General features: G+C 61.5%; 1 protein-coding gene across 2 annotated transcripts in view; it reads left to right on the top strand.

The window, feature by feature from the left end:
- Positions 1-24,049, top strand: part of PRKAR1B (protein kinase cAMP-dependent type I regulatory subunit beta) — a 63,697-nt gene that overhangs the window by 14,729 nt on the left and 24,919 nt on the right. For both annotated transcript variants that reach the window (XM_070414220.1, XM_070414219.1), the window contains exons 3-6: positions 3,027-3,194; positions 4,370-4,461; positions 19,605-19,666; positions 20,511-20,557. In XM_070414220.1, coding sequence (XP_070270321.1) covers positions 3,027-3,194; positions 4,370-4,461; positions 19,605-19,666; positions 20,511-20,557 — 369 coding nt within the window. The remainder of the gene's footprint in view (positions 1-3,026; positions 3,195-4,369; positions 4,462-19,604; positions 19,667-20,510; positions 20,558-24,049) is intronic.

Here is a 24,049-nt window from a genome sequence, read left to right as displayed (position 1 = left end):
TGGCTGGTGTGGCTCAGTGGTTGGGCATCGACCTATGAACCAGGAGGTCGGGGTAAGGAGGCAGCTGATCAGTGATCCTTTCACTGTTGATGTTTCTCTCTCTCCCTCTCCCTTCCTCTCTCTAAAATCAATAAAAATATTTTTAAAAACTTATTATTTGACAACAACCCAAGCAAACTACAAGTTATTAACAAAAAGCCAGAAAGAGAGCGTCTCCCTGTGCTTTTGGAAACCAGTAGTGAGCTTTTGCATTATTTATTGGTTAAAGAAGACTGTCATAGTGAAAAATGATGAAATTTTCAGAACTGAGTGACAGCAAAAGCACCTCATGTCTAACCCTGTGGGGTGCAGCACAGTGGGTAGGTAGAGGGAAATTCATAGCTTCGAGAGAAAGCAAGGTTAGAATTAGTGAGTGGTGTGTCCCGGATTCCCAGGTGCCATGGGAATGATCACAGTGGAAAGGCATCAACTGCCCCCCGCCCCAAGGCAGCAGCTCCCCGCCTCCCCCGCCCCCCGCCCCCTGTTCTGGGGCCAGAAGCCCACGGCCAGGGCTTGGTCAGGTGGTTCCTCTGGGCTCTGAGGGGGAAGCCACCTGGGCGGGTGCTGGATCAGCCATCTCTGCCTCCAGCATCACGGGCGTGTCTGTGCGCACACTCCCTCTTCCTATCAGGACACCGTTGTGGGGTCACCCCCACCCCAATCCTGGATGACCTCGTCGCCACCTGATTAGATCTGCAAAGATCCTCTTCCAAATAAAGACCACACTGAGGTTCTGGACGGATAGGAATTTTTGAGGGAAGTCAGAAATGGAGAAATAAAGCCAGAAAAATAAAAACAAGGGAAAAATAATAGAGACAGAGTAGAAGTTAATGAAGTGGAAACTGAAGAAACAGTAAAGACAATTTGAGGCTGACTCTGAAGAGAGGAAGGAAACAGACAGACATCTGGGAAGGCCACGGACGGACAAAAGGAGAGCCATGCACCCCATGGGGCAGGGGTGCTGCCCTGAGCAGGGTGCTGGGAAGCGGACAGGGGTGAGCTCCCAGCTGCCCACGGCGTGTCCCCTGGGTTCGGCTCTTCTCATCAGGGTCAGCTCAGAAGACACTGCCTCCAGGAGGCCCTCCATGACTGCTCCTTCACGAGGGAGGTCTGGGAGTCTCACCTCCCACCTTGTCCTTTCACGGTGCTCACCCCTTACCTCACTGGGACCATTCACATCTTGTCTGTCTTGTTAGATTGCAACCCCCTTCACGGCAGAATGGTGCCTTCCCCTCTGGCCGTGTCTGGGGGGGGGGGGGGGGGGGCGGCTGTGCAGAAGGTGCCCAGTGAGTGACGGAGCTGCTTCTCTCTTCACCTGCCGCTGGGTGGCTGCGTGCCCTGGACACGGCCAGGGCCCTCTCCAGCCTCGGTTTCCCCGCTGCGGCCGGGCCTGCCCTCCTCTCTGAGACCCACGGCGTGACAGGAAGGCTGTGGTTCCTGGGCGGGGCTGGTGACCATCACCCCACGTGGACCGGGGTCCTGGCTTGTGCCGGCACCTCCTCCCGGGAAGGCATCTGTGGGCGTGGCCTCTCCTCTGGGGCCGAGGCCAAGGGAAGACTCAGGCCGCGGGATTAACGGCCCCTGGAAATCCTCTGGGGAGGGGCAGCGGCCGTGTCCGGGCCCAGCGAGGCGGCGTGGGGCAGGGTCCCTCCTCCCAGGTCTCGGGGGAGGTGGGAGGGCACCTCCCGCGTAGCGTTTCCTTTCTGGCTGCAGTCGGTGCCCCTCCTTGGGCAGGAAACCCAGGTCAACAGGAGGCAGTGACCACCACTGAGGTCCAGGGAGAGGTTGGCCCGGGACCGACGGGGACAGTCCCTGGGCTGTGTGCCCGGTTCGAGGCAGACGCGGCTCGGAGCTTTCTGGAAACCCATTCCCACCCTGCTGTTAGGAAGGTCCCGCCGGCCGGGAAGGCCTGTCCTGACCCCGGCCCCGGCCATCCGGCCCCAGACAGCTCCCCAGCTGGGCACCGGAGACAGGAAGGGGCCGCGAAGAATCGGGTGTTCCTGGAATCCGAGGGGCTGGGGACGGGATGCCATCCAGAAACAACGGCCGCCCGCCACGCCCGCCTCACGTGCGCAGCCACCTGTATCCTGCCCGACGCGACCCGGGCGGGCGAAGGCGGGAACCGTCCTGGTGCCAGGACGGCGATGCGCCCCGGCCCCAGCGCGGCCGACGTGGCTTCTGGGGGCTGCAGGGAAGGCCTGGTCCCCACGGCAGCGGGACCCCGAACCCCACGCCAGCCTCTCGTCTGTGAGGGCCCCTGGGGCACCATCCCTGCATCTCCAAGCGGCCCCTCTGCCGCCCTCAGAGCTGCTATTGCGGCCTCCTCCTGGGTTTCGCCAGCTGCTCACAGGCCACTTCACGTGGTCACAGTGACTTCAGCTGCCCACCCTCCCAGGGGCCTGTCCATTCCTACGACCCCCTCGGCGGACACCGGGATGGGGTGGCGTGACGGCCGTGGCTGAGTCGTGGCCCTTTCCCTGTAGGTGCTGAGGTGTGGGGCCGGCCGCTGTCTCCCTGCCCCTGGCCCTGGGACGTCACCTCAGCTCTGACACCCAGCGGCCGAGTGTGGTCTGCGCCTGAGATGTTTCTACGCTGGGTTCTAATCAACCCTCCATCTTGATCCCGTTAATCTCTCCTTTCTCTGTTCATTCGTGCATCCATCCGTGCGTTCACTCATTCTCCCCAGCGCTTGTAGCTCCCCTCCCGTGTGGGGGAGGTCACAGTTGTGATGTGAGCGCCCACAGGCAGGAACGGAAATGCTTTGCAGGTGGTGGGAGGGAGGGAGAGCTGGCCGGGGGGCTTCTTGCTGGAGGTGACATGGAAATGGGCCTTGAGGCATATGTAGGAGTTCGCCAGGAACGGCCTTGGTGGGTGGGCAGTGAGGGGGTGGATGCCCTGTCCCCCCAGCACCTTGGCTCCTGGCTCACCTGCGAGCGGACAGTTGCTGAAGTGGCCACTGATCTCGCTTCCTCTCCATCTCCCCCCAGGAAGAGAACAGGCAGATTTTGGCTCAGAAGTCAGCCTCTCAGTCCGACTCGCACGACGAGGAGGTCTCCCCGACTCTGCCGAACCCCGTGGTGAAAGCCCGCTGCCGCCGCGGGGGCGTGAGTGCCGAGGTGTACACCGAGGAGGACGCCGTGTCCTACGTGCGGAAGGTGGGTGCGGGCCTGGGTGGGCATCATCATGGTCACGGCTGTCGTCATGGTCATGCCGTGGTCATGGTCACGGCTGTCGTCATGGTCATGCTGTGGTCATGGTCACGGCTGTCGTCGTGGTCATGCCGTGGTCATGGTCACGGCTGTCGTCGTGGTCATGCCGTGGTCATGGTCACGGCTGTCGTCGTGGTCATGCCGTGGTCATGGTCACGGCTGTCGTCGTGGTCATGCCGTGGTCATGGTCACGGCTGTCGTCGTGGGCATGCCGTGGTCATGGTCACGGCTGTCGTCGTGGTCATGCCGTGGTCATGGTCACGGCTGTCGTCGTGGTCATGCCGTGGTCATGGTCACGGCTGTCGTCGTGGTCATGCCGTGGTCATGGTCACGGCTGTCGTCGTGGTCATGCCGTGGTCATGGTCACGGCTGTCGTCGTGGGCACGGCTGCTGCCAGCCGGCATCTGTGCACTGATGCTCCAACCACTGAGCCACGCTGGCCGGGGTTCTCTCTTTTTTTAATTTATTGATTTGAGAGAGAGCGAGGGAGACATCGGTTTGCTGTGTTACGTGTCTGCACTCGCTGGTGGGTTGCTGTATGTGCCCTGACGGGTTGAGCCCACAACCTTGCTGTATCAGGACAACGCTCTAACCAACCGAGGACCCAGCCAGGGCCTCTGTCCTCAGCCCTCAGCCCACACCCCAGTTCTGAATACTTTCATGATCGGAGCAAGGAAACCAGTGACACTTGTTAAAAGTCTGCCAGGCCGCCTCGCTTCTGGGGGCTCCCTCCCTAAACCCAGGACCCCCCACTCAGAGACGACCCCAGGGTGACCGGCAGCCCTCCTCCGGCTGCAAGGTCATCGGAGCGAGGAGGTCCCAGAGCAGGGGCTGAGGGCCGTGAGCTCCCCTGAGACCACCAGGGCCTGTCCCCCGAGCCACCAGGGCCTGTCCCCTGAGACCCAGTCAGTGCTGAAGCCACCTTGGGTCCCCCCAGGTTTCTCTTCTTTTTTGTTTCTTAAATTAAAAGCATGTGGCACACCTACATCGCCAGCCGCTGATCTGGAGCGTGACCTGGGGTCAGCCAGGCAGAGCCCCCGGGTGACTTGAGCCGTGTCGGTTTCTCGGGGTCGAGCAGGTGCCCCGGGGACGCCCAGAGCCTGACGGTCCCTCCCCCGCAGGTCATCCCCAAGGACTACAAGACCATGACGGCGCTGGCCAAAGCCATCTCCAAGAACGTGCTGTTTGCTCACCTGGACGACAACGAGAGGAGGTAGGAACAGGTGGGGCTGGGCAGGACCGACGGCCCTTCGTGGCCGCACTGCTTAGGGCGCGAGTCTCAGCGACACCTGTCCAGAGGGGACACACGGCCCTGGCAGCGGCCGCTTCCGGATAAGGCTCTGGGAGCCTCCGGGAGCCTCCTTGGTCACTGGGTCAGCACCCGCAGCTCCCACCACCTGTCCTCGAAGGCCTGTCGCTTCGCTCAGGTCACCAGGGGCTGCTTGTCCAGTACCTCCCACGTGTGAGGATCCTCCGTGTCTGCCCCGAGCTCACTGCCCGTGGGACCAGGGCTGGAGTGCTTGTCCGGCTGCTCCTGCCCATCCGAGGGGCCTGGAGGTGACAGTCACATGGTCTAGAAGGGCCTGGGAGCGTCCCCTTCCCTGGCACGGAGGACTGCGCAGGCGTGAAGTTAGGGTCTGGATGCGTGGGGCGGACCCCGGGTTCCCAGGTGGGCCCTAAATGCAATCACAGGTGTGGGAGGGACATTGGAGGGGGCGGAGCCGCCGTGTGACTCAGCCAGGGGCAGGCCGGCCCCACCCACACCTGTGTCCACCTGGGGACTGATTTTGGACTTCTGCCTCCAGAGGGAGGGGCGGGCGGAGGGGGGCAACACCTTTCTGCGCTCAGCCCTGAGCCAGGTGTCCGCCGGCCGCTGCGTTCTTGGTCAGCAGGTGGACCCAGGTGACTAAGCGTTGTGTCTGTTTCGACCTGAACATACACGGCACTTTAAAACGCGATGTCAGTCTGGGTGTTGAATGGGGGCTGCGTTCCCGTGGCCGGGCGCGGGGCCAGCAGACAGACCCGACCCTCAGGCCGAGGCACCTGCTCCTGGCTGGGCCGGGCCACACAGACCCGCATCCCTCTTCACCCAGAGACTGGCCTGCAGGGAAGGCGCTCGCCTGGTGCAGCCCGGCCTGGACTCACTGTGGGGCCCCGCTGCACCTCCCAGACCCCCCCTGCCCCCCACAGCTGTGTTTAAGGCCGACTCCTCCTACCCTCCAGGCCCCTCCTAGCCCCGAGCACTAGCTGGTTCAGTAAGCGCGTAGTTGAGGGCCAGCCTGGCCCGCGTGCCAGCTGATTGAAATCATGTCTCCGGGCTCCAGGCTCCGTGTGTCCAGGACGGTCTGTGCTGGGGTTCTGGGCCCTGGGCCCTGGGCCCCAAGTTTCCAGGTCCACAGGCTCGTGGGGTGGGAGAGCCAGGTGGGCAGGAAGTGGAAGCAGATGGTTGGGTTAACGTTCCTCTCTGGGAGACTGGCTTGGACGAGGCCTCCCCTGTGGCCCGTGCTCTAGGGTTTGGCACATAGGAAAGCTCACGTCCCATCTCCAAGCCCCACGGCTCCTTTCTCTGGCCACGGCCCCCAAAGCAACAGGCTGATGGTCAGGGCACGGGTTCCGGGAGGAGTGGGCAGGGGCTGTCTCACCTGCCCCAGGATGTCTCCCCTGTGGCAGCCAAGTGGCTGCTTTCCCAGTTCTCGGAAGCTGGCTCCACGGCTTTGCCTGCGCCCAGCTGCAGTTTGGCGAGGGCAGCCCTGCTCTGACCAGGTTTGCAGGGCATCTGCCTGCTGCTCCCTCCGTGTCCCCACCAGCACATTCCTTTGCAGACAAACCCACGTGTAGGGTGACTGCACTTCTCTGCTTAGTGACTCTTGCTGCTGAATTCAGGTTTAAGACAAGTATATCATCACTACTGTTACCACCATCATCACCACCACCATCACCACCACCATCATCACCATCACCATCACCACCATCACCATCACCACCACCACCATCACCACCACCACCATCATCACCACCACCACCACCACCACCACCTCCACCACCATCATCACCACCACCACCACCACCACCATCACCTTCACCACCACCATCACCACCATCATCACCACCATCATCACCACCATCATCACCATCACCATCACCATCATCACCACCATCATCACCATCACCATCACCATCATCACCATCACCGCCATCACCATCACCATCACCATCACCATCACTACTGTTACCACCATCATCACCACCACCATCACCGCCATCACCATCACCATCACCATCACTACTGTTACCACCATCATCACTACCACCATCACCACCATCACCACCATCACCATCATCACCACCACCGTCACCACCGTCACCACCACCATCACCACCACCATCACCACCATCACCACCACCATCACCATCACCACCACCACCACCATCACCACCACCACCATCACCACCACCACCACCATCACCATCACCACCACCACCACCACCATCACCACCACCACCACCACCACCACCATCACCACCATCATCACCATCACCACCATCACCACCATCACCACCACCACCACCATCACCACCACCATCACCACCATCACCACCACCACCACCATCACCACCATCACCACCACCACCACCACCATCACCACCATCACCACCATCACCACCATCACCACCACCACCACCACCATCACCACCACCATCACCACCATCACCACCATCATCACCACCACCATCACCACCACCATCACCACCATCATCACCACCATCACCATCACCACCATCACCATCATCCCCATCACTGTTGCCATCATCTTGCTGGAGGCCCCTGGCTGTGTGTGGGGGTAAGTCAGTGGACTTCCCCCTTGATGCCACTTTGTCCAGACCTCCACATGGACCACCAGCCATGCCTCAGTGCTCGGTCTGGGGAGGGGCTGGTGTGCCCTGAGGGTCATGCTCTGCTCCGCCTGGGCCTGCTGGAGCGAGGCGGGCTGCCCTGGGGCTCAGGGCACAGCAGCAAGGACTCTGGGAGGCCCGTGTGTCCCCTCCTCACTGCACAGAAGGGGACCCTTAGCCCTGGCTCCAGGCAGCACGTGTCCCGCTGGGGCTGGAGCCGGTCCTCATGCTGGGCGGCCTTCCACAGCCCTCTGCCGAGCTGAGGGCTCCAGGTGAGGGGCTGGGAGGCGGCAGGTGCGGCCTCCTTGCTAGGTCAGCGGGGACGCTGGGCAGTTACTCCCTGGTCAGTGGCCCAAACAGCCCCAGTGGTGCCCTGAGTTGTGTCGAGAATCTGGCCTGGCCCCGAGGGCACGTCTTAGGCCGGGTGGAGGGAGATGGAGCCCTTCTGGCTGCCCAACCAGGGCCCTGGAGACGGAGCAGCGCACGCCCCTGAGAGCCAACAAGTGTGATGGTTGGGAGGCTCCGGGTGGGGTGGGTGGTCCAGGCAGCAGCCTGCCCTCTGCTGGGGCCTCATTCCTGGGGCCGCCAGGCGGGCGGGCAGGTGTGTGGGGGGGGCACCTCCCTCTGGGGCGCCTTCCTGGCAGTGCCCGGGCTCTCTGCAGCTCTAATTGAAACAGGCCTCTGGCTGAGGCTGGCCGCTGGCGGGGGGGCTGCAGCTGTCTCCTGTTATCTGTCTCTTCCTCCCACCGCATACCTTCCAGCCTGTTTTCCACAAATTGGCTCAGGTCCCCAGGTGATGGGAAAAACAGGCCCGGCTGCCCAATTCACAGGCAGCCCAGCCCGAGGGCCCGTCTCCTCCCTCCCCTCCCCTCCCACTCCGCTGGGCCTAGGAACCTGCGCTTCCCTTTCAGGCCTCGAAAAACAAATGATTGTTTTGGAAAACGCCAGGCCACATCTGAAGAGACGCTTAATGGCTTGAACACGCAAAGAATCTGACTCTCGTTTTGCCAAAGCCGAACTCCCTCTCTCGGCAGAGGCTGCCAGGTTAGCAAACCGTGGGCCGCGTGAGCCAGCGGGTCTGGACGGCGTGTTCCTGGGGGGCTGGGCTCTGGGCTCTGGCCGAGTCACATGATGTGTCCTGAGCCAGTCCCGGCCAGAACAGCGCAGGCTTGTGATGTGCAAGGTGCATCGAGCAGGTGAGGCCCAGAGCTAAGGCTGGGAGAAGCTGGGGTGGAACCCTGGCTAGGATGAGGCTGCGCTGGGCTGACCTGCCCACCCCCCAACCCCCCCACCCCTCGCCTCCCACCCCACACGATGCCTTGCCCAGCTCCTCATTGTGCAAGGCAAAGGCCGCAGCTTTTATTTTTTTTAAATATATGTTTTATTGATTTCAGAGAGGAAGGGAGAGGGAGAGAGAGATAGAATCATCCACGATGAGAGAGAATCATTGATCGGCTGCCTCCTGCACGCCCCACACTGGGGATCGAGCCCACAACTCGGGCCTGTGCCCTGAGTGGGAATCGAACCGTGACCTCCTGGTTCATAGGTCACTACTCAACCACAGAGCCACGCCGGGCGGGCCAGGCCACACCTTTTAAAGAGAATAACTTCCCACGTGCCCAGAATTTTCCAGTGAATTGGGCCCCGCGGTTCTGTAAGCAGGACTGCGCTGCAGTTTTGCTTCTCGAGGGAGACCTTCCTAGAAGGGGACTTGCGTTCTCGAGGCGCCTCTGACCGTGGGATTCGGAGGAGAAAGGACCTTGGGGCCCCCAGCCTGGGGCCCCCATCTGGCAGCCGCGGGGATCTAGCCTGGGCAGTGGTTGTTGGTGCTTCAAAACGCCCAGAATTTGGCGGGGTGCAGTCGGGCCGCTGCAGACCCCACCACTCCCCGTTGTCGCACACCCGACCCATTCACCTCCTTTCGTCACCTGGGACGGGATGGCTTCTGTTGGCAGCACCCGCTGTATCGGTGGGGACACAGGCCGGAGACGGGCAGACGGCCCAGCTGCCCCCTTGCTTAGGGGCAGGAAGTGGGGCCATTTCTTCAGACAGGAGAACACCCCAGGGGGAGGGTCCGGTCCTGGAGGGACACCAGGTTTGTGCCCCTGGCCGTGAGCTGGCCTCCTGCACCTCCCCGTGGGGTGAGGCGGGAAGGAGGGGTGCCTGTTCAGCCCCCGTGGGCGCCTCGAGTCACTAAAAGCAGCCGTGCGTCCTGCCAGCAGGGGTGTGAGGTCACCGGTCGGCGGGCTCTGGAGGCTGTAGGTCAGCCCTCACCCTGACCAGGCGGTGGCCGTGCGGGTTGGGAGATGCCAGGAAGAGACCAGAGGGCCGTGGGTCTCCCATGGGGACAGTGTCTGTGCCTTCTTCCTGGACCTGGCCTCGTGTCCTTACTCCGGCCTCAGACCTTGCTGCACGAGGCGCAGGGACGGCCCCGGTGGGAAGCGTGTCGGGAAGGGGGCTGTGCCGTCGCTCCTCACCCTCCCGCTCGCTCGCCGCCTCGTGGGGAGGTTGCGCCCCAGGCCAGGGTGGCCGGGCTGGGCCGCACCGTCTGGGCTCCGTGCTCAGGAGGCCCCGGCTCTGGTTCCGCTCTGCGTCCCACACGGCCAGCCTCTGAGCAGGACCCCGCGTGGTACTCTCGTGCTCGGGGAGGGGCTGCTGGAGGGGCTGCTGGCCCCTTCAGGGGAGGGGGATCTCGCCTTGTCCACCCGCTATTGGGTCTTCTGTATTAAATATATATATATGTTATTGATTTCGGAGAAGGAGAGAGAAACATCAACGATGAGAATCACTGATTGGCTGCCTCCTGACCCCACACTGGGGATCGAGCCCACAACCCGGGCAGGTGCCCTTGACCGGAATCGAACCCAGGACCCTTCAGTCCGCAGGATGATGCTTTATCCACTGAGCCACACTGTCCAGGGCCCAGGTGGTTGTTGGCTTTTCACCGTCACTGGAATTCTTTGTTGTTTGGAAGTTCACCTTCTTCCCTGGAACTTCTCGCAGGGGATGAAACTTACCATGTAGCCGTTCTTACCTGTCCAGTTCCATGGCATCAGGTGCATCACATGCCCTGACCGGGAATCCAACCGTGACCTCCTGGTTCCTAGGCCGCGCTCACCCACTGCGCCCGCCGGCCGGGCCGCACAGGCTATTGGACACAGCCTCCCACGTGGAGAATTTCGGGCGCCCACAGCAGGAGACCGGTGTCTGTGCAATGGCTACAACCCCCCCTTCACCCACTGGACAGCTGAGCAAACCCCGCGGGCAGGTCACCCCCACGACCACCTCAGTGTCGGGCGAGTGCGCCCTCGGCCCGGCTGCCCGTGTCGGGTGGGCAGGTTCAGGGACCAGAGTCTCACCTGAGGGCGCAGCCTGAGCTGCTTCTGGAACGGCCCTGCCTGGCGGCCGGCGCCCCTCCCTGCCCAGGGCCGTCCCCTTTCGTGGCGCTGGGGGCGGGGGGGGGACGCGGGGGCCAGTTCTGCTTGGTGGGGGGGCGGGGGCGGGCAGCCCCGACAGCCTCGCTCTTCCTGGTCTGGTCCTCCCTCGCGAGGGGGACAGACAGCTGGTTCGGCTCCTCCTTCAGAAAAAGCAACAGTTGCCGAGAGGCGAGGCGGAAACAAAGATGAGCTTTGACTGGGGAACAGCTGTGGGGGGGCCGCCACCTCCTCCCGCAGCTGCCGGACCCGAGTTGGCAGCCTTTAACCCTTTGGGGCCGCGGGGCCTGCCGCCCGCCCTGCCCGTCCGCCCTGGTGGCTCCTGCTCCGTTTTTGTGGTAAGAAGACGCTTTCTTCGTGGCTGTAGAGCAGTCCTGGATTCGAGGCCGAGTCGGGGCCATTGAGGGAGCGCGAGCCCGCCCGTCCGTCCTTCGAGGGGGCTGTGCCTTCTCTGGGGGACGCGGTGTCTGTTCCCATGGGGGGGCGCCTAGTGGTGGGATTTCTGGGTCGTGTGCTGACCTCACGTCTAACTTCCAAAGAAACCACCTGTTGTCCAAAGTGTCCTCACCACCCACCCTCCCGTCTGCAGTGTGGTCTCTGCACCCCGAGCGGGCTGTGGGGTCCCCCGTCTCCGCACCTGAGGGGGTGTGGGGTCCCCAGTCTCTGCACCCCAAGGGGTGTGTGTAGGGTCCCCAGTCTCTGCACCCCAAGGGGTGTGTGTGGGGTCCCCAGTCTCCATGCCCTGAAGGGGCTGTGTGGGGTCCCCAGTCTCCCATCCTGAAGGTGGTGTGGGTCCCCTTTCTCTCGTCCTTGCCCCGTCAGCAGTGTCTTCTGAGTCTGGTCACCGTCATGGGTGTGGTTTTGACCTGCGTTTCCCTCCTGACATTGAGACCCGCGTCTCCCCTGTGCTGTGGCCACTTGTACAGCTTCTCCCGCAGAACGTCCGTCCCAATAGGTCTTGAGTCTCGGTCGTCTGCCTGTGGAGTTGGAGAGCTCTGTATATCGGGTGTTTATCAGATACACCCTCCCTCCCCCCCCAGTCTGTATTTGAGCTTTTCGTTTTCTTAATGGTGTCTTTCAAAGGACCAACGTTTTAAAGTTAGATGAAGTCCAACTTATTGATTCTTTATGTACGGTGCCTCTGTTGCTACATCTACGAGCTCTGCCTAACTCCGCTGAATGAAGGCATTCCCCTATATTTCATTTAATAATTTTGTAGTTGTGGCTTCTCCATTGGGGTCTGTGATCACTGTGAGTCACTGTGTGTGTATACGGCAAGCATGTCAAACTCGCAGCTGGTGGGCCGCATGCTTCGTTTATTTTGTGGCCTGCTGGCCGTGAATTTGACATGCTTGGTGTACGGTGTGAGGTAGGGCTCTACGGTGTGAGGTAGGGATCTACGGTGTGAGGTAGGGATTGACGTTCACGCTTCTCACGGGGTATGTCCAGCTGTCTCGACACCATCTGTGCGAAAGACAGTTCTCCCCCAGCCCCTGGCCTCGGCCCTGGTTGAAGGTCAGCGCCGTTTGTCCCTGGGCCCCTGGGCCTGGTCCATGGCCCCGTGCGCCCGGCATTGCTCAGAACTGCACTGTCTCGAGTGATGACTGTGGCTTTACCGTGAGTTTTGAAACCACGTGTGTAATTCCTCTTACTCGGTTCTATTTAAAAATGGTCTGGTGCCCTGGCTAGTGTGGCTCGGTGGTTGGGCGTCATCCCATGCATCAAATGGTTCCGGGGTTGATCCCCGGTGGGGGATGTGCAGGAGGCAGCCAACCAATGTTCCGCTCTCATATTGATGTTTCTCTTTCTCCCTCTTCCTTCCTCTCTCTCTCTAAAAAAAAAAAAAGAAAAATCAATAAAAAAATATTTTTAAAAAATGGTCTTGGCTTGCCCTAGCCATTTCGGCTCATTGGATAGAGCATTGGCCCTTAGACTGAAAGATCCCGGGTTCGATTCTGGTCAAGGGCATGTACCTCAGTTTCAGGCTCCTCCCTGGCCCTGGTTAGGCACATGCGGGAGGCAACCAATCAACGTGTCTCTCCAACATCGATGTTTCTCTGTCTCTCCCCTTCCCTTCCACTCTCTCAAAATCATGGGAACATATCCTCAGGTGAGAATTAACAACAACTATGGCTTGGCTGTTAGGGGCCTTTGCATGTGGATTTTAGGTCATTTTCCATGTGAATTGTAGGTCATTTTCTGTTTAAAAACCTGCACTGGATTTATGGACCCGTTTGATATAGAACTGGCCCGTGTCCCACCGCGGCTCCCAGGCCATGAGCTGGGAGGTCTCCCTTCACCTGGTGCGGAGGCAGACCTGGCAGACAGGTGTCTGGTCCCCTGGCAGGTCTGCCTCGTGTTTCATTCTTTTCCAGGCCGTCCTCGCAGGTGGCTGTGCTTGTGGGAGCCACCGGGGGTGTCTGGTGGGCGGGGCGCCCCCTGCACGGGAGGCAGTGGCTGGGCCTGGGGGCGCCCCCCTCCCCCGCCCTGTGTGTGTGCTCCAAGCCCCTCTGGGGGACGGCCTCTTGGTCACCAAGCGCGTTCTGTGCAGCCATGGCCTGCGGGAGATTCCAAGCTGGTTTTTAATTGTGTGGGGTGTTCACGGGCTCCTGCCTGACGCCGCCGGGGCCAGGCCGGGGCAGCTTTACCCGGCTAAGCGCTCGCCCCCGGGTTATCTGGGCACAGGGTGGCATTTAAATTGCAGCGTGCCAGGTTGGGGAATGCAGGGGTTCCTAAGGAGACTTCAGGCTCTCGCTCCGGGTCATTCTGAGGGTTGGCTGAGCATCTGAGGGGGCCCAACCCGGTGCAGGACTGGGGTACGCGTCCCCTGGGCCTTGTCCCCCGGGAAGGCAGGGTGCCCTCGGGAGCAGGCCGATCGCTGGGACCTTCTCGATTTACCATTTAACGGTGACCACGGAGGCTGGTGTTCCAGACGAGGAAGCTGAGCCCAGAGCAGCGAGGGCAGTGCCCAGGCCCGTGGCTGTGGAGGGAAAGCTGGGATCTGAGTCCTGCTCCACAGACGCCGGGGCCAGCAGCACAGACGGGGAAGGGCCTTGTCCGGCTGGGCCCGGGGAGCCGGTGGGCGGCTCTGCGAGGCCCCGCAGCCCACGGGCAGCAGAGCTGGGGGTTGGCCCCAGCCGTCCTGGTTCCGCGTCCACATGCTTCACCCCGATTACCCTGACCTGTCCTGCTGCCCCCCGGCCCCCAGAGGAGGCAGCACCTGCCATGTCCCTCCTTTTGTGTGGAGCCCTGACCGGCTCGGGGGTTTGGGAGGAGGCCCCCCCACCCCACGCCACACGCCCTGCCCACTTCCTCCCGTGAGGTCCCAGCTGTGGGCAGGAGCTGCTCCAGACGGGACAAGAGTGAGGAAGGGTGGTGCCCACCCCAGGCCAGGAGGAGAGAGACTGAGACAGAGACAGAGACAGAGGGGGGGCGGGGCGTCACAGAGAGAGGGAGAGAGAGGGCCGCCCACAGCCGCTCAGGGAGCTCTGTGATGAGAGGCTGCGTCCCAGGCTGGGAGGTGCGGCCACCTGGTGTCACTGTGCCCCTGCCGATGGAGCCGTTGGAGCCGTTGGAGCCGTTGGAGCTGTTGGAGACGGAGCGAGTGGCTAGGACTAGTGACCGACCGTCTGGGTGGGGAGGGAGGGACAGGCCGGCAGGGCTCAGGAGGAGGACAGGAGGCCTGCACCCCCCTGGGGAGGTGCGGGGCTTTGGGCGAGGAGGGTCCCGGGGCGCAGGGCGCACGGGGTCGTGGCGGCGACCTTGCTCTCAGGAGCCCCTGCACAGAGGACACTGAGGCTCAGCCTGGCCTGCGGGTGCGGGACGGGCTGCGCTCTGACCCTCCTCCTGGCCCTGCAGCCGTGAGAGCCCGAGGGTCCGTCCCTGTCCTTGTCCCCGCCCCACCAGCTGCCGTCACGGGGGAGGGTCCTGTGAAGCTGTTCCGGGATCGAGGCCCAGGGTCCTGGGGCGGGAAACGCCTCTCACCCAGGCTCCAGGCCTGCGATCGTGTCCTGGGGCGGCCCGCGCAGCTGGGCGTGGGCCTGGCGGGAGTGGACCGTGGGAGTCGGGCTCAGGTGTGCCCGCACCCTGACATCCACGCACAGGCCAGGTCCGCACGCGGCCTCCGTGGCCTGGCCCTGGGATGAGGCCTGTTGGGTGGCTGTGTGCCTGGTCCTTGCCCATCTGCCTCCTCAGCCCCTTGGGCACCTCCTGCGCCAGCGTGGCCTGGGGTGGCCTGGGCGTGGGCGTGGCCTGGGCGTGGGCATGGGCGTGTCCCACGGTGCCTTCAGCATGAAGTGGTGGCAGTGAGGGTGGGAGGAGCAGCCACTCTCCGGGCAGCCTTTTCTCTCAGGATAAAGGCCAGGCAGATGAATAACAAGACCCAGTGCCCCGAGTCCCCCTCCCTGTGGGGGAGCCACGGCCACGACGCGTAGAGACCACCCTCTGGGAGTCCACGCACCTCACACGCCCGCCCTCCGGACACGTCCCTGCCGGACCCCCCGCAGGTCACGGAGCGCCCCCACCCCTGTTTGCTCTCTCGGCTCCAAAGGGAGGTCACCGCCTGGGTCCCCCCTAGAAGCTGACCGAGCGGCTCACGCACCTGGGGGCTCTTGCATCTGTGTCCCCTGCCCCCACCGCTGACGGGGTCCTGCACGTGCACCTGCCCCGCCCATGGTCAGGCCCGTGCCTGGCCCTTTGGAACAGCTGGGAGCCTCTGATCGGTTCCGCAGCCGCGGGAAGAGCACAGGCGTCCAGGAGCCCGGAGGGCTCTCCGCGCCTCCCGCCCACGTGCTGCAGGGGCCGGAGGCTGGGCGCACCAGCTGCCCGGATCTCATGATCGCTCCGTGGGCCGCTGCGTTTAAAATAAGCAAGGTGCCGTTACCCACAAACATTCCACCCCGGGAGGTGACGGGAGGGGGAGGGAGGGGGAGGCCGGCAGCCAGGGCTGGAGCGGCTCCAGGATCTCCCGTCCTCCACCTCGGACACTGGGCGTGGCCTGCACAGAGGGCCTGGGCCTGGGGTCATGCCTGCCCTGTGGTGACTGGGTGGCTTAGCGACTGGTCGGAGGAGTTCCCCAGACGCCTCATCCATCTGGGCTTCTCACTGGTCACCTGCAGAACGGTCCCCCTCTGGGTCCAGACTCGGGGGGGGGGGCGGGCAGGGGGACAGACTCCAGCTTCCTACAGCGAGTGGGGACCAAGGAGCCCTGATTGGTGGTGATGGGGGGAGGAATCCCGGGGGGCTTCTTGGAGGAGGTGAGGACAGGGTTGTTCAGGTGGGAGAGATGGATGAGACGTGGGGCTCTGCAGACCCCTGTGCTGGCCAGGCCAGGCCTCTGTTGTACCTGAGGAAGCAAAGCCCAGGGAGTGGACGTGCCGGCCACCATGTCCAGGCCAGGCTGACCCAGGCCTGAGCCGCAGGGGGGTCTGCAGTGGGCGGGCCTCCTCAGGCCCAGCACGGCTCTGGCTTTGCTGCTGAAATGCCCCCTGGCAGCCGTGTGACTGCAGGCAGCGTGTCCCCCTCTCCTTCCGGGGGCGGGATCTTTGGAGAGTCTCGGGGGAGAGGCCTTGGAGGTGACCCGCCCCCACCCCGATCTCTGCTGAACCCCAGTTGGGGGCCACCCACGTGCGGGTCCCGAGCCCTCGGAGCAGAGGCTGTGATGAGGTTTCCAGCTCCGAGCGAGCCGGTCAGTGTGGGAGGCAGGGGCCTCCGGTGCCCATCCTCGACCGGCTGTGAAAACCATCGGCCGCTTCTGGGGCCTCCTGACCGCCCTCCCGGCCAAGGAAGCCGCGTGACGGCGGACGGCGGTCCAGGGAGGGGCGTCGGTCGCCCTGCGGTGTGTGTGGCGGAGGAGGCTGGCCCCGGTCGCCCTCTCTGTGTTTGTTGAGTGAATGAGTGACACCCTGTTTGGTGTTCACCCGTTTTGCTGTTGACTTGAGTCGGGGACTGCGTTTGCCTGGGTCCCTGTCCTCTCCCTGGGCTGATGCAGAGCCCAGCTCCGCCCCTGCTGGCCACTCCCCGCCCCCCGTGGTGCCTCCAGGTGGGCGTGCGGGGGATGGGCTCCTGGTTGAGCGGCTCCGGGAGCCCCTGCCCCCCTGGTTTCCTCCTAGGATGGTGGCTGGTAGGGTCGTCCTGGGGGCACCCCAGCCAGTGAGATGGTCACCCCCCCCCCCCCAATATCGGTAACTGCGTGTGCTGGTCCCTTTCATTGTTTATTCTTTTTTTTTTTTTTTTTTAATATATTTTATTGATTTTTTACAGAGAGGAAGGGAGAGGGACAGAGAGTTAGAAACATCGATGAGAGAGAAACATCGACCAGCTGCCTCCTGCACACCTACTGGGGATGTGCCTGCAACCCAAGTACATGCCCTTGACCGGAATCGAACCTGGGACCTTTCAGTCCGCAGGCCGACGCTCTATCCACTGAGCCAAACCGGTTTCGGCATGTTTATTCTTTAATGTCCACGGGATCCGTGGTGATGTCCCCCTTCCATTTCTGACATTAGTGATTTGTGTCTTTGTGTGTGTGTGGGGGGCGGGGGTAGCCTGGCTAGATGTTTCTACGATTTTTAAAAATCTTTTTAAAGAGCTAGCTTTGGTTTCATGGACTTTCCCTGTTAATGTCCTATTTTAAATTCCACTGATTTCCAGTTGTAACGTTTATTGTTTATTTTCTTCCGCTTACTTTGGATTTAGTTTGCTCATCTTTGTAGTTTCCTAAGGTGGGAGTTCAGGTGTTTGGTTTTAGAGCTTCTTCCTTTTCTACTGTAGGCAGTCAAGGCTATGAATTTCCCTCTGAGTCCGGCTTTTGCTGCATCCTGCGAGTTCTGATGATTTGTGTTTTCCTTTTCATTGGGTTCATCTTCTCAGCGTCCTTGGGGCTTCTTTGCGTTATTTATAAGTGTGTTCTTACCCTGCAGATACTCACGTTTCCATGACTACGTCTTATCCACAGGGCGGGCAAGGGCACGGAAAACAACACAAGTAATAAGTGGTGACACAGGAATAGACTCTGTTTTGTGTACTCACAACTGTAAACCTGTGTTTGCCCCACCCGCACGTTTGAACTGTTCCTTTGGTGAAAATGCTACGAATGAGAGTGTAAGCCCTGCAGGTCCAAGGGCATGTCCATTTTTGTGCGTGTTTCTTTCTTTTAAATTTTTTATGGATTTCAGAGAGGAAAGGAGAGGGAGGGAGAGAGAAACATCAATGATGAGAGAGAATCATGGATGGGCTGCCTCCTGCACACCCCACACTGGAGATTGAGCCCACGACCCGGGCATGTGGCCTGCCCAGGAATCGAACCGTGACCTCCTGGTTCCTAGGCCGACGCTCAGCACCTGAGCCGCGCCGGCCGGGCTGGGCAGGCTCATTTTGAAGGGAAAAGTGCACGTTCGCCAGCCTGCTCCCAAGTCATGCCTGGGAAGAGAGTGGGCGCGTGCTCAGGCTGTGGCCCGAAGCAGAGACAGCGCCGTGTCGGGCATCGGCCCGGGCGGGTGGCGGTGCGCAGGGCCCGGCTCCTGGGAAATGTTACCGTAATGAGTTCAAGTTTGTTCTTTCTTTTTCTTTTTTCCCACATATGAAGCTGGAATTGCAAAAGCATTTCTTAAAGACCTGCTTGTGTGAAGAGCCCCAAAGTGGTGGTTCTGAAGAAATTCAGTTGTAAAATGTGACCAGAGGTGTCTGCAGGCTGAGAATCCTGGCCCGGCAGGGGACAGAGGCCGGGCTGGGCGGCCAGTGAGGGGCCTGGGAGGGGCCCCCACAAACCTGCCCAGAGCCCCTGCTGCCTCCTCAGGCAGAGAGACCGTCAGAAGTAGAGAGAAGAGAGCTGCTATTCTGAGGACTTACCTACGTTTTCTGGGGCCTGGAAGCAGGAGGTGCAGGCTGTTGGTTCTGCGTTTGGTTTGCTTCCTGCAGCTCAGCCTGACATCACACAGCTTCTCAGGTGCCCCCTTAATTAGCCCCTCGAGGGCGGTCATTGCATTTGGGGTGCGGACGCTGACCTCTGACTCTGTTCTGGCTGGGGTCCTGGAGGTGAAGGGTTCGCCAAGCATGCCGCGCCCTGCCCACCTCCTGTAGGCCGGCTGGGGGGCATCTCTGCCTCTATCCACTCCACAACGAGATTTAGGAAATTACGTGGCAGCTGCCGTGGCACAGCCCTGGGCGTGGCCTCGCTGGGTGTGGCTCACCGAGCAGCAGGTCAGGGTCTGGTGTCTAACGCGAAGGCTCAGCCTTGGATCCCGTTTCCGATCCAGCTGCTCAGGGCGCCTGCGATGGGCAAGGACCGGGTTCTCGCGGGATCCCGCCGGCGCGAGGGTGGGCAGCCCGTTGCTCCTCTCGCTTTCTAAGTTGGAGTCCAAAGCGGCGTTTGCAGGGTGACCCCATTTCTGTGAAAACCCGAGCGGCAAACCCGCCCGGGCCAGAGGAGGACCAGGACGGCGGGGCCGCTGCCTGGACAGCGGGGTCACGAAGGACTTTATTAATTTGTTAGGGTCGTCCTCACCTGAGGACATTTTTCCACTGATTTTTAGAGACAGTGGAAGGGAGAAGGGGAGACAGAGAGACACATCATTGGTTGCCTCCTGCGCGCACCCTGACCAGGGCCGGGGAACCTGCACCCGAGGTGTGTGTCCTTGACTGGAATCGAACCCGGGACCCTTCAGTCCACAGGCTGACGCTCTATCCATTGAGCCAGGGCAGATTCTATTTATTTATTATTTTACTTGATTTATTGAATTTTAGAGAGAGGAAGGGAGAGAGAGAGAAACATTGATTTGTTTCCCCTTGTCCCCCGTGTGCATGCATTCATCGGTTGATTTGTGTATGTGCCCTGACTGGGGATCGAACCCGCGACCTTACAGCATCGAGAGGACGCTGTAACCAGCTGAGCCTCCGGGCAGGGACGAAGGGTTGAATTCCTCCGTTACCTGACGGGACGATCTTCTTGCAACAAGACCGAGCCCCTGTGAGGTGAGGGACGCCGGCCGGGGCCCCCGCGGGTCTCACATTCACTGTGTCTTCTTTCCAGTGACATATTCGACGCCATGTTCCCCGTCACGCACATCGCCGGGGAGACCGTCATACAGCAAGGTAGGCCCCCTCCTCTCTGAGCGAGCCGACGGGGGCATCGGGCTGTTCCCTTAAAGTTATTTATTATTTGTTTGTTTTTTAAATATGTATTTATTGACTTCAGAGAGGGAGAGAGAGCTGGAAACATCAAGGATGAGAGAGAATCCTGGGTCGGCTGTCTCCTGCACGCCCCACACTGGGCGTCGAGCCCGCAACCCGGGCCTGTGCCCGGACCGGGAACAGTGAGCCACGCGGCCGGGTTCACTGAGTCATTCATGTAAAATCTTGTGTGTCTTCGGGGAAAGTCACCAGTGAAACAGCAGTTTCCTGATCACGTGTCAGTGATCTTGCTGTCAAGTCCACGACCTGGGCCCGGGGAGCACGCGGATGGGGGGCGGGCGAGGTCCCCACACAGGCACTGGGGGCCGTGGGGAGGCGCGATGCTCGCCGGCCGACTGAAGGGAGTTCACAGGGAATGTGCACAGCAAAGCACTGTCTTTGCACCTGAGATACAGACCTTTCATTTACATACTTTCTTGTTAATCCGTGGATTTTTAGAGAGAGTGGAGGAGAGAGGGAAAGACAGAGAGAAACATCTGGGTTGCCTCCTGCACGAGCCCCGACCACGGCCCAGGCCGGGGAGGAGCCCGCAACCAAGGTACGTGCCCTTGACCGGAATCGAACCCGGGACCGACGCTCTATCCACTGAGCCACACCGGCCAGGGCCATTTAAACACTTTTAAGGAATAGACGAGACCCAGGACTCCCTGGGTGGTGTAGGCGGCAGCGCACAGAGAGGCTACAAGACAAACGGGCGCAACTGTGTCCTTTGCGTGAAACACGTTGGATCTCTCTGTTGTTTCAGGGGACGAAGGCGACAACTTCTACGTCGTTGACCAAGGGGAAGTGGATGTAAGTACCTCCTGGCTGGTTTGGGGAAATAGCGCCTCGGTCCACGTCCAGCTTTGGTCACTGGCCAGCTGAGGCCTGGAAACGCCTTCTTCCTGGTGGTAAATGTTCATCCGAAGAGTAACCCGTGGCATCAACAGCTGGTAGGGACGTACGGAGCGCAGTCTGACATAGGCGCTTGCTGGCGGAGCTCCCGTGGGCAGCGTCCGCGTCTGCAGGTCTGTCGGTGGCCGAGAGGTTGGGCGCGTTGGGTGTTAAGACACGGCCTGTCTCACAGAATGGGGTTTCTCCTGTTTTTTACTGTTTATTTACTCGCGCCCGTCTCGGGTTGGGGGACCCACACTTTTATGGAACTGCTATCCTTCAATCACGGTTGGGCTGCCCCCTGCTGCATGGCTCTGGGCGTCCCCCACCGGCTACACCCACAATGCGCCCAGCGTGGCCTGGATGCCGCGGCCTCTCGTTCCTGCAACCCCTGTGCCAAGAGCCCCACCCTCGGTGGCCTGTCAGCTCCTGATTCTCCTTTCGTCCCCCCACATACTACCTGGGTGTCAGCATGAACGGTGCCCCTCGGGTGTGGCCCCTGTGGCCCCCAGCCGTCCTGCGTGGGACTGCTTCTGGTCTGCACTTCGGCGCGACCACGTGTGCTAGGCTGCCCCGGCAGTTTGGGGTCCGTGCCCTCGTGCACATTCAGGGTGTGTCTGCCAGACCCTGCAGCCACCGCATCCCAGGCTGGCCCCTGAGTCACCCCTGGACCTCAGACACCAGCACTGGGGACAGGGCAGCTAGTGGCCTCCACGCCCACCCACTCCTTTGTAAACCGTAGCCCCTCGAGGTGGGCCCCCTGCTGCCAAGGGATGCCGCCCCGGCCGGGCTGCCCAGCCAGGGTGTTTCAGGGCTCGGCCTCCGGTCCAGCCGAGCTATTCTGGGGGACAGGGACTTATTATCTCCCCAGCAGCCCATCTGTGTCCGCTGTGGCTGCGTTCTGGGAACCGGGCAGGCGGCCCCGGCTTCCGGAGGTGGTGGCAGAGGAAATGAGTCACCATGGAAAGCTCGGTGAGGTCACGCGCGTGGTCTGAGGGCCGCAGCCCGCAGACGAGAGTCGGGGTGTCGTGCCTGCCGAGCGCAGGCCCTGGGCCAGGCGGAGGGGGGAGGGGGCTTCTCTCTCCCACCAAAGAGGGACACTGAGGCAGGAGCCGAGGGCCACGGAGGAAGTGCGGAGGCGGGAGGCTCGGGCTGCCAGCCCACAGAGTCTGCTCCGCTGGCTTCACTTGGGTTAAAAAAAACTCCAGCCCAGGAAACAGAGAAGACGGACGCGGGTGCGGCCTGGGCCCAGCTGGGCAGCGTCCTCAGCGTGGACGCCGACGGCCCTGCTTCAGAGCCGCTGGGCGCGAGGGGGCCCTGGGGGTGTGTGGGCTCTTTCCTGGTTCGGATCCAGCTCCCCCTCCGCCCTCACCATCCCCAGATCTCCGCTTCCCTGGTTTATTCTTGCTCCTGTGTTTAGGGGGCACTGGCTGTGTGCTGGGCCCGGGCACAGTCCCCCGTGTACACTGGGGGTGGCGATGGGGGGGGGAGGTGGCCAGTAGGCAGGGAATTCACGAGTGAAGGTCTTACCTCTGGGTCTGCACCCTTCTGTCTCCTCTGACGCCTGCTCTGCCCTGCAAACCCCTGTGCCTCCTCCAAGGCCCTGCCCAGCCGGCCCGGCTCCCCTCTCGGCCGCCCCCCTGCAGGTGCCCACGTGGTCCGGACCTCGCTTCCCACTGCCCCTTGCCCTGAAACGTGCCTCCCTTTCCTGCGTTCTCGGAGTCACGGGAATCTTCCTGTTAAATTCCAAAGGCCTCTTCCCGGTGCCGATCGTGTGCGGGAAGCTGGGGCCGTGCTGAGCGTGGAAACCTGAGGTCTGCTAAGCCAGCGGGTGTGGGGGCAAACCCTTTTGCCCAGAGTGCTTTGCCATTTCTTTCTTTTTTTTTTTTAAAGACATTTTTGTTGATTTCAGAGAGGAAGGGAGAGGGAGAGATAGAAACATCAACGAGAGAATCATTGGTCGGCTGCCTCCTGCACACCCCCCGCTGGAGATCGAGCCTGCAACCCAGGCCATGACCTCCGGGTTCATAGGTTGACGCTAATCACTGAGCCACGCCGGCCGGGCTGTTTCTTTCAAGGAGCCTGGGGGCCCAACGTTGGGGTCTCCAGAGCTGTTCCCTGGCCCTGTGGGCAGACAGCAGGTCAGATATCCCTCGCTTGGGCCCGAGGCTCAGGCCTGTCACCTGCCGCTGGCACCTGAGCCTCTGTGTCCCCGTTAGTCCTCCGGGAGGACAGGCCAAATGAGACCACAGTCCTGGCGCGGGGCCGGTGGGGCTCGGTGGGCGTGGCCTGTCTGGCCCTCTGCCCCCCCCCCCCATCCTGCTCAGCGGACCCCACACCTGTCCGTGGAGCAGAGGGGGACCCCAAATCTGCACGGGTGCCCCTGCTGCCCGAAGCCCCCTGAGCACCCAGCCTGGCCTGTTAGCGGGTGGGGCACCCTGAGCACCCCCTGCTGTGGGTGGGCGCTGCCCTCTGACCAGTGGTGCCTGAGGGGTCGGCCAGGTGACCAAACGCCACAAACACCAGGTTTAGCTTGAACCGTGGTTTTCCGGAGACGGTGGAAGTGCCTGCCGGCCTGTGTGTTGCCAAGAGCTATAATCCGCTTTCTAAGTATAAAAGCATCTTCCGACTTGTTTTATTCCTGGAACGTGGCATCTCCAGCTAAAAGGGCACTCGGCCCCGGCCCCGTGGGCTCAGGAAATGCCAGCTCCTCCCTCGGCCTTTGCGTGGGGCTCAGCCCCCCTTACCCTCCCCCCCTTCCCCCGGATTCCCTCCGGTTTCCCCGGAGGGTCTGGGAGGAGAGCCTCCGGCCCCCACGGTGGGAGCGAGGCCTCACGCAGCGGCTGGGACGGGGCGCCCGGGACATGGCCGTCTGCTCTGCGGTCACGATGTTGCTCAGCGTTGGCCTGGGGCCGTTCCGTTTTCTCGTTAGTAAAATGCTCACAACATAGAACATAAACCTACTGTGTTGAGCATTTAAAGAAAAGTATACTTTATTGGTTTCAGAAAGGAAGGAGAGAGAGGTAGAAACACCAATGATGAGAGAGAACCATGGATCAGCCGCCTCCTGCACGCCCCCCACTGGGGATCGAGCCCGCAATCTGGGCCTGTGCCCTGAGTGGGAATTGAACCGTGACCTCCTGGTTCCTAGGTCGACGCTCAACCACTGAGCCACACCGGCCGGGCTGCCCACCTGGCTGTTGATGATTTTGAGGTGCACAGTTCAGGGGCAGTGAGCACATGCACACTGCTGTGCAACCGCCGCCACCAGCATCTCCGGAACTTTCCATCTTCCCAACCTGAGACTGTCTCCATTAAACACTCACTCCCCCTCCTCAGCCCTGGCCCCACCCTCCTGCTTCCTGTCTGTGAATCTGAGGACTCCAGGGGCCTTGTATGGACCCAGTGTGT

Source organism: Myotis yumanensis, unplaced genomic scaffold, assembly GCF_028538775.1.
Source record: "Myotis yumanensis isolate MYYU_CA2020_CCGP unplaced genomic scaffold, mMyoYum1.0.hap1 SCAF_5, whole genome shotgun sequence".
In the NCBI taxonomy this organism is placed as follows: domain Eukaryota; kingdom Metazoa; phylum Chordata; class Mammalia; order Chiroptera; family Vespertilionidae; genus Myotis; species Myotis yumanensis.
The sequence above is the reverse complement of the archived record's forward strand: the minus strand, read 5'-3'. Positions and strand labels throughout refer to the sequence as shown.